The sequence below is a fragment of the Eurypyga helias genome, unplaced genomic scaffold (genome assembly GCF_000690775.1).
Source record: "Eurypyga helias isolate BGI_N326 unplaced genomic scaffold, ASM69077v1 scaffold8191, whole genome shotgun sequence".
NCBI classification, from domain to species: domain Eukaryota; kingdom Metazoa; phylum Chordata; class Aves; order Eurypygiformes; family Eurypygidae; genus Eurypyga; species Eurypyga helias.
This window is the reverse complement of record NW_010232722.1, coordinates 1,602-17,396: the sequence shown is the minus strand read 5'-3', so window position 1 is coordinate 17,396 and position 15,795 is coordinate 1,602. Positions and strand designations below refer to the sequence as shown.

At 37.0% G+C, this 15,795-nt stretch overlaps 1 protein-coding gene across 1 annotated transcript in view; it reads left to right on the top strand.

Annotated features, from left to right (window-relative positions):
• IBTK (inhibitor of Bruton agammaglobulinemia tyrosine kinase) overlaps positions 1-14,590 on the top strand; it is a gene marked incomplete at its 3' end in the record, with an annotated part of 32,519 nt that extends 17,929 nt beyond the window's left edge. The window contains exons 12-24 of the mRNA XM_010161484.1: positions 1,345-1,431; positions 2,333-2,415; positions 2,516-2,553; positions 4,263-4,359; positions 4,733-4,834; positions 5,785-5,902; positions 7,313-7,373; positions 8,117-8,244; positions 9,731-9,843; positions 10,473-10,621; positions 11,362-11,525; positions 13,207-13,299; positions 14,432-14,590. Coding sequence (XP_010159786.1) covers positions 1,345-1,431; positions 2,333-2,415; positions 2,516-2,553; positions 4,263-4,359; positions 4,733-4,834; positions 5,785-5,902; positions 7,313-7,373; positions 8,117-8,244; positions 9,731-9,843; positions 10,473-10,621; positions 11,362-11,525; positions 13,207-13,299; positions 14,432-14,590 — 1,392 coding nt within the window. The remainder of the gene's footprint in view (positions 1-1,344; positions 1,432-2,332; positions 2,416-2,515; positions 2,554-4,262; positions 4,360-4,732; positions 4,835-5,784; positions 5,903-7,312; positions 7,374-8,116; positions 8,245-9,730; positions 9,844-10,472; positions 10,622-11,361; positions 11,526-13,206; positions 13,300-14,431) is intronic.
• Between the last annotated feature and the right edge of the window lie 1,205 nt (positions 14,591-15,795).

The following is a 15,795-nucleotide window of genomic DNA, read 5'->3' as shown; positions in this document are numbered from 1 at the left end:
CTTAAAGCATCATTTCTCAATAGGCTTCTCTATGATGGAAACGTGCAGTTGGCCCTTTCCGTGTCCTAGAACCTCTTGGACATTTGTATTTCAAACATCTGTCCTGTGTATCTTTTCAGACGTGAGCTCACTGGGACTTGACACCGGATACAAATCATCTGCCTTTCCTGACTGACTGTCATAAGCCATCAGTACTTGCTTTGTTAGAGACAGCTGAGCTAATTGAGTTTTGGATTGATGAATTTTTGTGTTGTGGTCCATGGTCTACCAGTTTTGCCCTAGACAATGAACACATATAGCACAAAACAACTAAAAGCAAAGTTAAAAATGCTTTAGTTAAGGATTTAATATTATGTCATGAAGCTGACGGAATTGAGCCCAAACGTCTCTGTATTACTGTATTACTCTGTTTCCTGTTCCGCCCCCAACTTCTCTTTTCCCTTCAAAGGAGGGAGTAAGCTTTTTTTCAGGGCAGTTTTCTTCACTGTATTTTTCAAACACTAAAATTCATGAGCAAAGATGCGGAGCTGCTGCTAAAACTGGGTTCCCAAATAAAATTTCCATCATATGGCACTTTGTCTTTGAAAGTGTATTGCTTTATAATCCACCAGCAGCACTCCTGTGTCTTTACCATGCCATTCACAAGTCTCTTTGAGTCAGGGTGCTAAAGAAGCCTGAGGTGAAAAATGCAGCTCTTGCGAACCGCTGTCTTTGCTCAGATAACTGACTGGTAGCAGTATATACCACTCCTAGATTTTTGATCCAGTGATGTTGGAATTTGGCCTGAACTATAGTGTAGAATCACGGAATGGTTTGGGTTGGAAGGGACCTTAAAGACCATCTAGTTCCAACCCCGCTGCCATGGGCAGGGACACCTTCCACTAGACCAGGTTGCTCAAAGCCTCATCCAGCCTGGCCTTGAAGACATCCAGGTATGGGGCATCCTCCACTTCTCTGGGCAACCTGTTCCAGTGCCTCATCACCCTCTCCGGGAAGAACTTCTTCCTGATATCTAATCTAAACCTCCCCACTTTCCATTTAAACCCATTACCCCTTGTTCTGTCACTACAGGCCCTTGCAAAAAGTCCCCTCCCATCTTCTGTTTAAGATGGTAAATGAGGTAACTGACATTCTTTCCACGTTTTAGCTACAATTTACATCTGTAGTGAAGACTTTCAGACAATAACTGGCCCTTTCTAGTTTTCTGTGATGAATGATTTTGATCCTTTTTTTCATAGCCACAATATGAGCCCAATGAACTGCTGTTACTTTTGTGAAACTGTTCTTAATGGTTTGAGCTGTATGCTAATTATATTACTTATCATTAATGTTAATGATTTGCAGGTTGGATGGAGTCAGGTTAGAAAATGGAAAAATCAATGTTGTCAACAAGAAGAATGGGAACAAACCAAAGTTAAATCAGAAGAAATGGTAAACTTTTAAAATCAAGCTTTTCCTACTCTACCATTGTTTCTCATGTTATCTCTGTCTTTGTAGGCTAAGGTTGGTTAGCTGTATTTTAACTTCCAGTTCACACTTGTTTCTTTCACAGTAACTCATTTTGGGAGTTCTTTGTAGATGTTTATAGACTGATCTATGAATCAGTAATCTGGGATAGATTATGTATGGTGTATTTTTGCTGTACATTAATGTGTTCTGTGGATTAGGTGTCTCATAGAATACTAATGCCAGGAGAAGTGTTGTGGGTAATCCAGTCAAAAGCAGTTGGACTTGCAAATGTGCTTGCTGTGATCATAAGACTACATGGATTGAAAAATGTATAATATCTTTTAAAATTAGGAAAATATCTGGAATACCTTTTAACAAAAAAATTCCTTATACTTTTATGAAGTGGTTTGGCTTTTAATTCCACTGGCATGATTAGGTTATTTATACCCAGAGTCTACTTATGTAGTAAAAGCTACATTGCATAAAAGTAGGTTTTTCACAGAATTTGGATTATTTCACTCTGAAAATGTATTGTCAAAACTTATCGTAGCTACTGATGTAAAAGAAATAAGTAACTTAATGGAGACAATTTAAGATTGACAGAAAATAACCATAAGGTCTTAGCAGTTTTGAAACAATAATTGACTGTGTTTTGAAGGAAATACTTCAGATGGAATTATGAGAGCTCAACTTTGGACAAAAAAATTATCTCTTGAAACTGTCATGCTTGTACTTTTAGGTTCATTTGAGATTATATTATTAAAGTTCAGGTGTGTTTTAAAGGATAAATCTGAACTCGCTAAAGTCAGCATTTATTTGTAGAGTTTGCAGCTTGTAGCTCATTGGAATAATCACAGTTCTGATCCTGTTGAATATCTTCTAGTTCTTACCTCTGCGATGTGACCCTGAAATCTTTAGATGGAAAGGAATTCCCGTGTCATAAGTGTGTACTTTGTGCAAGACTTGGTATGTGTGTGTATTTATATATTTATATAAAATAAAAGCAGTATTGTCTTTTTTAACTGAAATTTTACTGCATCTTGAACTGAAATGCCTTTCTTTACAGATTATTTTCACAGCATGTTAAGCAGCTCATGGATTGAGGTAAGCTTGCCAGTAAACGTGTGGTGGTATGTTTTGTTGACAGCTTTTCAGTTTTTCCTAGAATAGTGTATCCTAAATACTGGGGAAAAGGAAAAGCTGGATTCTTGGATCATGTTTGCAAGGGAAAAAAAAAAAGCCCTCAGCTCTGGTTACTCTCTATTTGTACTATTGAGATTCTCTATTAAGTGGGAGCAATGAATGTAAGACACTAATTTCCTTTTCTATACAATATTCTGTTTTAGAGGTTTATTTTGAGTGAGTTCATGGATTTATGAAGCTGCCGGACTGTTCTTATTTGGATGAATTTTCATTTTCTTTCTGTAAGAGATCTTATAGTGTAAATAGTATGCAGTGTGGAATAGCTTTTCATATAAGATACAGCAGAATTGAGAGTCATTGTGTGGAATCTCTAGTTGAGTTTTACTGTTAATGAAACAGAGGTATCAAGGACTATTCCACTTAGTCACCAGCTGCTGCTTCAGAAGGGGCAGGGTTTTTTTACTTTTCTTGGTACCTGTTTGCTAGGTATGTGTCAATGCCCTCGTTGTTCCTGAACATCATAATTTCACTAAATGCCTTTGTTCAAGCATCTGAATACTATTGTTAATGGTTGTTGAAAGAGAGGAAAGGTGTAAATGGAGAAGCATTTTTCAGACTGAAAGCTGAAGCAGTATGTAAGAGTTTTTTCTCAGCTTTCATAGCTTTTTGCCATTATAGAATCACAGAATCATAGAAATATGTAAATCTAAGAAGCTGGCAAAGCACTGGCAGTTCTCTTCTGCTGCGTAACAGAACTTTACCTGTTCTCTGAGTTGCTTTTTCCTCAGTCATCCCTGAGGAAACATATCTGAAACACTGTGAAACAAGTGATTGATTTATTATTTCCTTTTAAAAAAGTGCTGAATGTTCATTTGTATAATTGATTTCTGTGTTAGTTATATGTAGTTCGTAAGTTACCTGTTACTTCATAAGTAAATCTAAGTGATACTAAGTTCATGAGTAAATATTTTGTGAATCAAGTGCTCTAGATGTCATGTAAAAACCTTAATGTGTGTAAAAGGTTTTTAAACTTCAGATTGCAAATATATGAACACCAGTAGCACGTTCTAAAGCAAAAGAAATTTTTTACTATAAAGCTTTGCTTCAGTATCACCTGAAGAAAAGCAAAGTTATTGAGCAGTGGCGTTACATAAACTTGAATGGTGACAGTTACATGGTTTAGTGGCGAACGTTTGCTCGTACAAAAGTTTTGCCTTAATGGTTAAGATGGTTCTTCAAATGGAGAGTTTGCTGAGGACCTTGTTTTCTGAAAGGTTAACAGTAATGGCTGCTTTAATTTTATTCTTGCGTGGGAACTTGTGATTTCACTGTATCTTTCACCTTGAAAGGAAAGCAGTGCAGTACTTGCATAGGGGATTCCTGTAGTTCTAAACAGTTGTGAGTGAAGTAATACAATCAAGGAGGATTGTTAGAGAAGATGCTGAAGCTGGTGGAGCACTGACCTGTTTTGTGGATACTTATTCAGAAATTTGGGCAGATTTTAATTGCTCTGCTGCAATCAATTCTTAATTGAAGGACTTGAACAGTTTTTGTGCAAATGCTTAAATAATTGAGGGAGGGTTAAATTTTCAAAGTTAAACAGTCTGAGACATTTGCTAAATAAAATTGCTGCCTTTATTTATTTGTTTTAAAATCCATTTGCCTTTTAGGCTTCCTGTTGTTCAGCTCTGGAAATGCCAATCCATTCTGACATACTACAGATAATTGTAGATTACCTGTATACAGATGAAGCTCTTGCAATAAAAGGTACCATTAATATGTTTTCAACTCAGCTGCAACTTAAATTTTTAAAATAGACCTTCAGTAGTTAATATGCTTGTATTGAAGTTTTGTGTAGAAAATACTCATTTTTGCATTAGCTGTGTTTTAGCTTTTGAGGTGATAGCTGTACCCCAGGCCTTTTTGTATTTTTTTTCTTTATTTTGTCAAACTGCAGCTTTCCTTTTCCCGCCTTTTCTTGCTTCAAAAAAATGTCTGTGCTCTTCTAAGCTATTCCTTGGGCTGTGAAAATCATATCAAAATTTGCAAAGCCCTTACATGGTAAAATCCCACTGAAGCTCTATGGGCTAGAGTTGCTTTTGACTGGCTCACAGTGTTTACGTGATGCTTTCTTTTGCAGAATCTCAAAATGTGGAATTCATATGTAATGTTCTTGTGGTAGCAGACCAGCTGCTTATATCCAGACTCAAAGAAATCTGTGAAGTAGCCATTGCAGAAAAACGTGAGTTCTTCCTCTAATACTATAATGGGTTAGAGAATTAAAAAATGTGGTTTTTACATGTTAATGTTCTTGCCTATTTCGGCACAGATTACTTGCTTATATTCCTTTGTTCTGACTACCTTTTGCTGGTCATTGCATAGCTGTTAAAAGTTCCTTCTTTAATCTGGTTCATGTTCTATGTTAGCATAATCTTCCATTTCTTATGTCTCGTTGTCTTCATGTCACGCTGTTTAATAAAATTTAAAAAAAGGTCAAAAACAAAAATAAAAAACCCAACATGCAAACCCCCTACAAGAAATAATCCAAGTTTTTATAAAACCTTTAGTTCATTGAATTCAAACTCCTTGTCTTTAAAACATGGTAAAATTAATTCTGTTTCTGTTTTGCTCCTTGGATTTAGTTCTACTAGTTCTTCTGCTGTTTGTTTGACACAGGGCAGTTTCTGTGTGGGTGTGAAGATCTGTCTGTTGTAGAAAACACAAAATGTTATTGTTTAGCTTTGTACAAGAAGTCAACATACAATTTTTTGCTTGGCATTTCTTAGTGCTTTCCATTTTTTCTTTCTCTTTCTCACCTGCCCCCTACCCCTTCCTCCTCCTTTTTCCTTCCCTATGCTAAAGGAACATTTGGAGCTTTAAGAACTGTTTATGACACTTGCTGTTTTTAGCTTTTTCCCTTTTGTTTTGGACTGCTGAGTGTCAGTATATTGAAACTGATACATTTGTAGGTAGGGCCTTTCTATTTCTGTGAAGCAGACATTGTGTTTAAGCTGCTACAAAGTTAAGTGGAGCTTGTTGTAGTTTATGGCCAGTTGAGCATTAGCATTTTTCTAGGAATGGAGAAATATGGGATATGTTTCAATAACTAGATCACTCTGTGCATTGTCTTAAACTGCTACATGATATTGCAGCACGTCACCCTATTTGATTTGTTGTGTTTCTTCTTTCCAGTTACTTTAAAGAATGCTGCTGAGCTGTTGGAGTTCTCAGCAATGTATAATGCCGAACAGTTAAAACTGTCTTGCTTGCAGTTCATAGGACTGAATATGGCCGCTTTGCTTGAAGCAAGGTAAGGAGGAATGCAAATGTGTTCATCTCCTAGCTGTCAAATTCAGACATCACAAAAAGGCACAAGGGTTGGAAGAACTAACAGGAGCATTTAAATGACAAAATGTGACTGAATGCTGCTGGTTTCAAGGGAGGTTTATTTTTGCCAAACAGGGAGAGGGAAACTAGTTAAATGTCTGTATATGCCATATCAAGTCTATAAGACAAAACCCTATGTTGCAATCTGGCATGAAGAGCCTGAATTAAGGGAAAAAAAACCCGATAGTGTCTTTGCTTTTAGCTGTCTGCAGTGTGGTCTGAACAAATTCATTAATTGCCCTTTCCACAGAGACTCAGCTAAGGCTCTACAAAGTTGGAGGTGTGCTCTGGCCTTTCTTCTCTTGATGCTTTTGGGCAGGGCTTTCAGGTTGCTTCCAGAGTACAAATAGTCTTCTCAGTGAAAGCCTCATCAACACTGTTTGAACTTCTTTTCTAGCGAAGACTTAAAACAACCTCAAAAAAACAACCAAACAAAAAACTCCATCTCTACACAGGCCCCTGTGTCCACTCCTAGCCTTTTTGTCAGGCTTCCTTTTACCTATAGAAGTTTTTAGAGATCTGAACTGTTCAGAATGCTAGCACTTCATTGCTGTCACACAAGTGCTCTGTTTGTATCACAGATACAGAAATTCATTTATATTAACAATTTTCTTTTTCACATCTTTGTAAAATAGAAACATTTTACTCTTTTCTCCAAAATCGAAGGTTAAAAATTTAATAATATTGTCCTAAATTATTATTCTGAATTCATATTTGTTTAAACTTGGAAAGGACATGAAACATTCTTACTACAGTTAAGACTGCATCTGTATTTTGGTGAAAATTTGAAAATGTCATTGCTGGGTAGCAAGACTTTTAATCTGAGACACCTGAGACAGACACAACTTAGTCATGACAACTTTGTGCAAGAAGAGCTGCTCATGCAGGCAAGACAGTTCTGCTGGGTGAAGTTTGAAGCTGTGGTATGATTTTTTTTTTTTTTTGGGCATAAATGTCAAAGGATGCCATGTCTGTGTTTTAGAGGAGAATTTGTATAGACTTGGAGTATTAGATACATGTCAGGAAGACTTGAAAATACACAGAAATAGGTAAAGTAATGACCAGTTCATGGTAACTTAACTGCATAGGTCTATATTGGCTGTGGCCTTAAGTAAAGATAGGCTATCTGGAAAGGTTGTGGGTTTAATCTTGACTTACAACAAGGCCATTGACCTGTTTATATTTTATGTTCATTTTCTTCCCTGTGACTCTGTGACCACCATGAATAGGTAATAATGCTTGTGGGTGATAGTAATCTAAAATATTAATTTGAATTTTTCATTAATGTGATTGCCCTCCCCCTGTTAAGATAAATTTGTATTTGTTTTTTTAGGACTCTGGATGTCTTAAGTGATGAAGTTGTAAAGGATCTTTCTGTTTACTACAGGAAAATGGTGGGTTTTACAACTTGAGTGTAAGCTTGTTAAGTTTAAAATGAGAACAGATGAGTAATAAATATATACTTGCAGGGTCTGTAGATGACAGGCTGAATGTGGAACATCTGACTCAAAAGCTAAGCTTAGCTACTGCTATTATCACTCTCATATTTCATTAGTCACCAGCCACTTTTTCAGCAGCATTATGTCCTTTAAATTAATTAATGATAGGCATTAGATCTATTAATTTTCTGTAATTAACAACTGTTGGTGTGGGGGAAAAAAAACCAAAAGCAAAACCTGTGGAAAAGAGCATCTATTCTTGAGAAGAAAGAAGAAATCAAACTATACTTCTCTAGTGTGAAGTTCAGGGTGAACATGTAGATCTTGAAAGCAGTAAGAAAAAAAAAAAAAGAGAAAATTGAACTTTAATTCAAAGGGGAAAACCAAAGGGAAAAACATTATAATCCAGTGTTCTCTAACTACAGTAGTAAAAGGTGAATGTCTGTAAAACCTTGAGGTATTGTTTTGTCAGGATTTACAGGCAGCTGAAATATATGCATTCTGAGACTACCACTTAAAAAATAATTCTCCTTCTGCTTAAACGTGTAACTTAAGTTTATAAGCTGGTTAAATAATTAATTACTTGATCTGTGAAAGTGTTTTAAATGACAGTTGGCTTTGGTCCTTTTACAAGAGATTATATGTTTGCTAGCATACAACTTAAAAGCCATTACATTAAGTTTCTCTTACAACTACAGATTCCAGCTATGGTCAGGAGAGTAATTACTCCATATCCAGATGGACCTGACATAAGTTCTTTTGAGCCTGAAGATGGAGAGAACTTTGTCTTTTTAAGGGAAGAAATGAATAGTGAACAAAATTCTCAGTAAGTATCTTTTCATCAGTGTTTTTAATGAGATGAGCAGTGTATGGTGTTTATCCCCCTTTGGATGATGCCTTACTCCTTTTGGACTCGGAATTGAAATATTAAGAAATAGGAGAAATGGAGATTTCTAAGACTGATGTCCGTTCCCTTAAGTATTTTGAAAAGTTACAGAACTGCAGTGGAGCACTTTTTTCTTTTTTTTTTCCACTTTATAAGTAGCGTGTAAGTAAAGGCAGCAAAACGCACCGAAGTAATCTTTGGGAGTCATGCATGTGATGAGAGTACCTGTGTACGCGTGAGACCAACTATGGAGTTCATTGAACTGCACTGAACTAGGAGACATCAAAAGAGAGAAAAACAGACTTCAGTGTACTTTAGATCTGTCTGGAAAATTGTGATAATCTAAGTTTCTTAATGTTAACAGAATTGTCATGTGAAATGCAAAGTTTTGTAGCATGAGTTTTTTAACCTGTCAGTTTAAAGGGGCTAGTGTCTGGCTGTGCAATAACAAAACAAGCGGCATGTATTTGAGGGGTGTTTAAAAAATGTGATCCAAACAACTGTGGATCAGGTAGTTTGGCCTCAGTGGTTTTGTGGACTATTGGTATTCTGTCTTTGAACATTTGTTCTGAAGACAGAGGTGAGAGCAATAGAGTCTATAAAGCCTCTTGTCAGACAAACTTAATAGGTTGCTTTTCTCTGAGAAAATAGTAAAATTACAACTGCCTTTTTTGGTATAATTATTTAAACTGGAGAAATTTGCTGTAACATCACAACCATGAAAAGATAATTTGGTAGGATGACTTGGTGACAAGCTTCCAAATAGTGAAATAGGGTGTCACTGTGCAGATGAGACCTCGTCTGCAGTATGGTGTACTGTTCTGACTGCTTGAAGTTTATGCTGAATGAACTAGGACAGATAAGGACTAGTGGATCAAGGGAGCTGAGGGGCTGTTTTGTATTAGACTTCAAGCCTCTCAGGGTTTTTAAAGGATGGATGGTAGCCTTTAGGGAATAGAGCAGTCCAAGGATTAAAAAAATCCCCAAATGCTATAAAATTGTAGTATTGATGCAGGAATGAATTGAATGTAGTTTGCATTATGTCGGTTGTTGCCATGTGCAGCAGGTTTCATCTGACCTAGGTGGCAGTGCCAGCCTATGCAGCTGCTGTATCTTCCACTGTCTTAGCAGAAGTCTGTGTTCAGTGTACTAGACCAGAGACTAGATCTAGACTGAAAACTTTTTACCTTCTTTAAGGATTCCCCCCACCCTCTCCCCTCAATCGTTTATGAAATAGTTGTACCAGAGCATGAGCAGAGCAGGAACAAGCAGCTAGTGACAGTTGGTGGGACCAGGTATTACTGCTGGAAGTATAACTGCTGCTGCCGACCGAAAAACTTGACGTTGACACCGATTGTTCTGAGGCTCAATTTCTTTGGCTTTAATCCATCCATCTTGGGGGTTTTTTTTGTTTGTTTTTTAATAGGGAAGCCCTTTTCAAAAGAGCAAAAACTAAGGCAAAAAAGAAGCCACGAAAACGGTCTGACAGCTCTGGAGGATATAATCTATCAGATATTATTCAGAGTCCAGCCTCTACAGGTCAGTGAGAAAGAGGCTCCTTTCAGGTATAAAAACAGAACATGAAGCTTATTCTGCAATGCAGTGTGATTTCTATACTTCAGTAGGGAAATTTTGCAAAGGTTATTTCTTTTCCAGGGAACACCATAGTTGAATTTGAATAGTGAATTCTTAAGATCAAGTTTTGTTTGAAAGGATGTTTGTCATACTAAGCGTGTGCTTGAAGTTCAAATTCTGTAAAAACATGTATTTTATCAAATGAAGTTTGTGGATGGTTTTACCAAGAGGAACGTTTCTGCCATGTGTTTGAATTTGTGGTTTTCTTCAGGAATATAAAATATAAATTAGTCACTGTTTTATTAAAAAGATGGTAGAAGACTTCATTTTCAACAGAAAAGTGTCAGTGTTACTTCCTAAAACTGTATAATGTGAGACAGAGAAAAAAATGGGGAGCAATCTTATTCTGAAAAAAATATTTAAGGGAGTCTTAAATTTTCTTATACTTACTACAGTCTACTATACTGGACTAGGTAAACTTTTTGGTTATTTTTTATTCATCATATGGAGTGAATAACTTTTGGGGTTTGTTTTTAAACCTTGTGTAGTTCAGGTCTCATGAGTTAATAGTTCTACTCTCTCTTATTACTTAGGCTCAGTGAAACTGGATAAAACTAACTCTACAGAGTCACTTCCAGAACTCTTGACATCTGACTCTGAAGGTAGTTATGCAGGAGTCGGTAGCCCCAGAGACTTGCAGTCCCCTGACTTCACAAGAGGATTTCATCCAGAGAGGACAGAGGTTGGATTTCTTTGATTCTAGCAGTTTATTTGTTTGTGTTTTATCTAATCCATCAAAAGCAGGGTTTGTATTTTGGAGAGTTTCTGAGAAGCTGTTGCCCTTAAAAATAGAGTAGGCAACTTTAAGTAGTTACTGTTTGTCTGATAAAGCAAATAAAAACTAATATTCCATATTAAATCTTCTAAGGGTAATTTATTCATATGGTACTGTAATAAGAATTTTTATATGCTGCAGTGTTCAGAAAATTTTAAACCAAAAGAGCAATTATGTGAAGTCTTCATCTACTTCACCTAAAATGCAAAGCAGATCTGAAGCTCAGAAGCCAAAAAAATGAGAAGCCAAAAATCTCCAGGAAAATACTGCTGTACTTTGGATACTGTAGTTAGTCAGAAGTATGGTCCAGGCTGACCAAGGCATAACTGGCAAAGAGAAATAAGTTTGAGAGCATCGTGCATATGGTAACTTTTAAAGCTTTAGAAGTGAACATCTCTGAGTGAATTTTCCACTGTCAAAATGCCTATTTGGACTTAAATTATTAAAGGTGAAGTGTGAAGCAGGGGAAAAGAGGTACAAATAGTCTGATCAGGGAATCACTACACTGTTCCTGCTTTTGAGGTATCCTTTAAAGTCTCTTCACTTATACATGTCATTGAAGCTGTGTGTAGCATCACTCTCTTTTCCCTAAATAAATAAAAAAAAAGGTGAGAATGTTTATTCAACATTTTTCTGTCTCTTTGTAGCTGAAGGACAAAGCATGCAGTCAGAGTATGAAACTCTGTCAACCTAACAAGGAGGTGAAGTCATACAAGGGATCACCAGCATTGACACAGTCCGTTCCACAGTCCATTCCCACTGCCAAGAACAACTCTGTGTGCTCTCCCAACTGGGTAGCAACTAGTTTCAGGTGGAGTAATGGTGTCTACCTAACTTACAGTCACTGTGCCACACTTGGTAGTGAATGCTTGTAATACTCTGTTCAAACTAAAAAGCTACCTGCTCTTCAAAATTATCATATGTTACTTGACACATGAACTAAAGATTTTGGTAGTTTGATTAAACTGATACATTTTAAGAGAAGCAATTCTAGATAATTTTTTTGTTTTGCCGTTAGAAGCACCATTGTACTTTGACTTTTTAAAGACTTAAACGGTCTGTGAAAATCAACACCACAGGTTTAACTGATACAATAATAAAAAGTGATTATTAATTTTTATCGGTAGCAATGCTCACATATGAAAAAGGAGCAATACTGTGATAGGCTGAGGTTGTGTCTTGCCTAGTGTCCTGTCTCTGACAATTGTCAGTAAAGGTTGAATAGAGAAGAGCTTAAGCACTTAGGGAACCATATGGCGGTAACTTCCCACAGTTTTCCCAGTCTCTGTTGGTTTGTGCCTGACTGGCTTCATTAATACAGGTGATAGAGCTATAGAAATTAGAAGTTGGACCTCTCAGGTATATTGTTTGGTGAGCAGGGTGCATTAGGAATCTGTGCTTTGTCTTGTGATGTGTTTGTGCAGGCCTAGTCTATGCAGAGAGGGTAACACACCCCTCAACCAGCTCTTTGGTCTTTAGACTAGGTGGAACAAGCTCCACCTCCATCTGCTATCGTGGAGTTCTTTTTGAATGTTTTTTAGAGGATTGCATGGGAGTGGAACAAATAAAGCCATAGGACTTTGTTGCAATGTCACTGTGCCTTTATGGGTATCCCTTGTACTCTTTCTTCACTTTTTCGAGTATTGCTGGTATGATGTGAAGAAAAAGCAGACAGCACTGTTGTGTGGAATCTTTAAAGGATTAATACTGTAGTGTATTTGGTGGAACTGCTGCAGAGGAGCTGTGACGACAGTGTTTGGTGTGACCTCCTAGTGGTTAGTTAATTCATATTAGTCTATGGCAGTTGCATTTATCTAGGGAGAGGCAAGCTGTGCTGCTTATTTTTTATTTCAAAGCTTGTCTTTGAATCTAGTTGTAACACAGCTTAGTTTACAAATACCTTTTAAGTACACAGATTTTAATTTATAGCTATATGTAAAGCTTGGAAATGTCTAGATTTAAGTCATCTTCATTTCTGTCGAAGTTTCAAGTTAGGTCATTTATGGAAAAGAAACTGATTCCTAAAGTTTGAGGAAGAGCTCTTTACAAACAACAGTAACAAACTTTGCAGAGAGTGTTCTGTTTGCCATGTGAAATGATTTTAATCCTGTTCTTGAAAGAAAGATCAACCTTCATGAAGGAGTGGTGAGCAATGCCTCTCTAATACTTAGCATGAGCAGTTGACTGCTAAATAAGTATCCTGGATTTAGGTATCTAATTTTTTTTTAAAGTAATCATAGTTCAGATCTTTTTGTTTCAGTATAATGAGTCTTGAAAGTATTTTTATAGTGTGCTCTTAAATATGTATATATTTATAAAAGTTTTGTCAGAAACATTCTATTTGAGGTTTGCCATAATTGAGGAAACAGACATAAATTATACATCCGGTTACCAAACTTATATATGATTTAGAGGATTTCAGTGAAGGCTGGAACTGTGGAATGTAAGTAAAAATGAGTGCCTTGTAAGGTAACTTTTTATTTTTCATTTAGCCCTGCCAGCCCTCCTGCTATGGATCTAAGAACCATCATGGAAATTGAAGAAAGCATGCAGAAATGTGGAACCATGCCAAAGCCAAATTCAGGGTTGGTAAAAAACCAAAATCTATAAAAGAAAAGTGTGATAGACCAGGCCATTATGAATTCACTTAGTGGTTCAGGCAGTTCAGAGTTTAAAACAAGCAGGACAAATTTGTTTGTCCTATTTGTTTTTGAACGGCCTTGTTTACTTCAGGTCATTATGGTGTTTTTCTGTGAGCATACAGAATGTATCCCTTTATTTTACTGAAGTCTTTGTTTGGTCAGCTACTGCAAAAGCATGTCTTAGCTGTTGAAATGTGAAAGAAAGAGCTAGTAAGCTAGTACCTTAAATCAGTGCTCTGCTGAGCTTTCCTGTTTCCAACCAAAAAGAATTAATTCATGTTCCTAGTGCTTTGGAAATTGCTTGTGGACCAGTACTGTAATTGAGCCTCAAGTTTGTCTCTTGTCTTGCATTCTCTGACCTCCTCCATCATCCATGTGTTGATATTGACAATTCTTCCTCAGACAGAAGCAAGAGTGGATCTTGCTTGGAGAAGCATCCCAGAGACACTGGGGGATAAGTGTGCATTTTCAGGAGGCAGTGGATTAAACCTAGGGTTTCTTAACTGGAGATGACTTTCCTGACCTTTGAAGTGTAGCATTCTTGTAAAGGAGAGCTAGGACAGTAGTACTGCAGCCTAGTAAAGGGTTGCTGGCTAGGTTGATTCAGAAGCTGTGAACACAACAGCCAAGACTGAAGAATCCAAATAACTTAGAAAACAAATTATTATTAATAGAAAAAATTACTATATTGTATACAATTTCTTATGCATGAATATTCTTGGTTTAAGGGAGCTTAAGCTTCTGACAGTGTCTAAAGTCACAAAATTAGAAAATAGTCTTCATCTGGTGGTAGTTCATCTCTTTTGGAGACTCTGCATGTTTTCATTTGTAGACATCTATGTGAAGTATAGTTTTATGATGCTTTTCTGTCTGTCACTTTTGATATTTATTGATCCTCCTTTTGCTCCCCAGCAATCCAACCCCTCCCTGCCCCCACACTCCCCTTTTGCCACTATAGACAAATTATTTCAGTCAAGGAAAGAAGTATTTCTCAGTTTAATTTGCAAGATTAAAGGCCGGTCATCTCAAAGGACACTGACCTTACATATGCTCTCTTTGCAATATCAATTCACAGCAGAATGGTGTCTCATGGAATCAAGCTTTCTCAGAAGCAAAGGAAAATGATTGCCCTGGCTGCAAAGGATAATGGATCGGTAACGAGCAGCACAGAGCCTACTACACTGATAACCACACCAGCCCCTCCTACGAAAGTTGCAAAACTAGGGAATGCATGGTATGTTATAAATCAAATATCCCTTCTTTTAGTTTGGGGTGTGTGTATTTACATTGAGTAGTCTCTTAGAAGCATAAAAATGTCTTGGGTTCTGTTATTAAAAAGACTAGAATTGAGCTATTTGTATCTACATTTGGTAGTAATCTAGAAATTCAAATGGCACAGGGAAATGCAGTGGTTGCAGTTTAACTGTTCTTTGGAATTTTGCTACAGTGAGTCAGAAGACTTCAACCCATCTTGGTTCTTGCCTGGACTGAAATTATAGGTAACAAAGTTATCTAGATGGCTAGGTGCTGGAGGGAGTGAGGGATACTGCTAAGAATTCTTACGATGGAAGGATGCATAATGGGTTTTAAATTACTTTTAATGCTGATTACAAACAATTTAAGTGTTGAAGTTAATGTCACTATCAAAAAAAAAAAAAGGTTTATTATTTGTTCAATGAGCTAGGTTTACAACAATGAATGTAATGAGGTGCTAGCCCAATTCATGCTTTATTTTTCACGTTTACAGTTATTACTGGGTGAAAGCATAAAGGCGTGACTGTAAAAGTTGCAAGCTGTGTAAATATAGTGTGTTTAAGTACTGCAGAATAAATCTCTATATGCATGCTCTTGAGGTCAGTGTTGGGCAGTTCTCCCCCTTCCCTGTTCAAAAAGGTCTAGGCTTCTATTGCAGCTTCCTTGTGTACTGGTACCCTAGGAAAACTGTGGGTTAGTCTTCTCTCTCCAGAGCTTACCTGTTTGTGCCTCAGTGAGAACAAAGCTTGCTGCATACCCCCTACACTCATCCTATTTATATGAAGTATTTTTTAGAAAATTTAGCTGGTTTAAGTGCTATTGTAGTAATTTTCCTTTTGTATGGGACAAATTTCTAAGTAAATAGGAGTCTGTCTTTCAGAGAATAGGTTTATTTTCCACACAGCCATCTCCCTCTCGTGTCTTTTGGCTGTCTTTCTTTTGATCTTTTATATGAATTGGTTGCTCCTTTCAGAACCAAGAGGAGTAAGCCTCTGCTGGAATCTGTGCCTTTCTGCTATGCTCCCATAAGTTAAAAACAGACGTGTAGCCTGTTAGCTATTGAATGAGTGGATGGAGAGGGAAAAAAAAAAAATCACATCTCTAGCTGCCTGAGGGGAAGGTAGGCTGCTTCCTGGCAGTAGTTGCTTCCTGAGAGGTGTTCTGTGTCAAAAGGTTTAGGGTAGT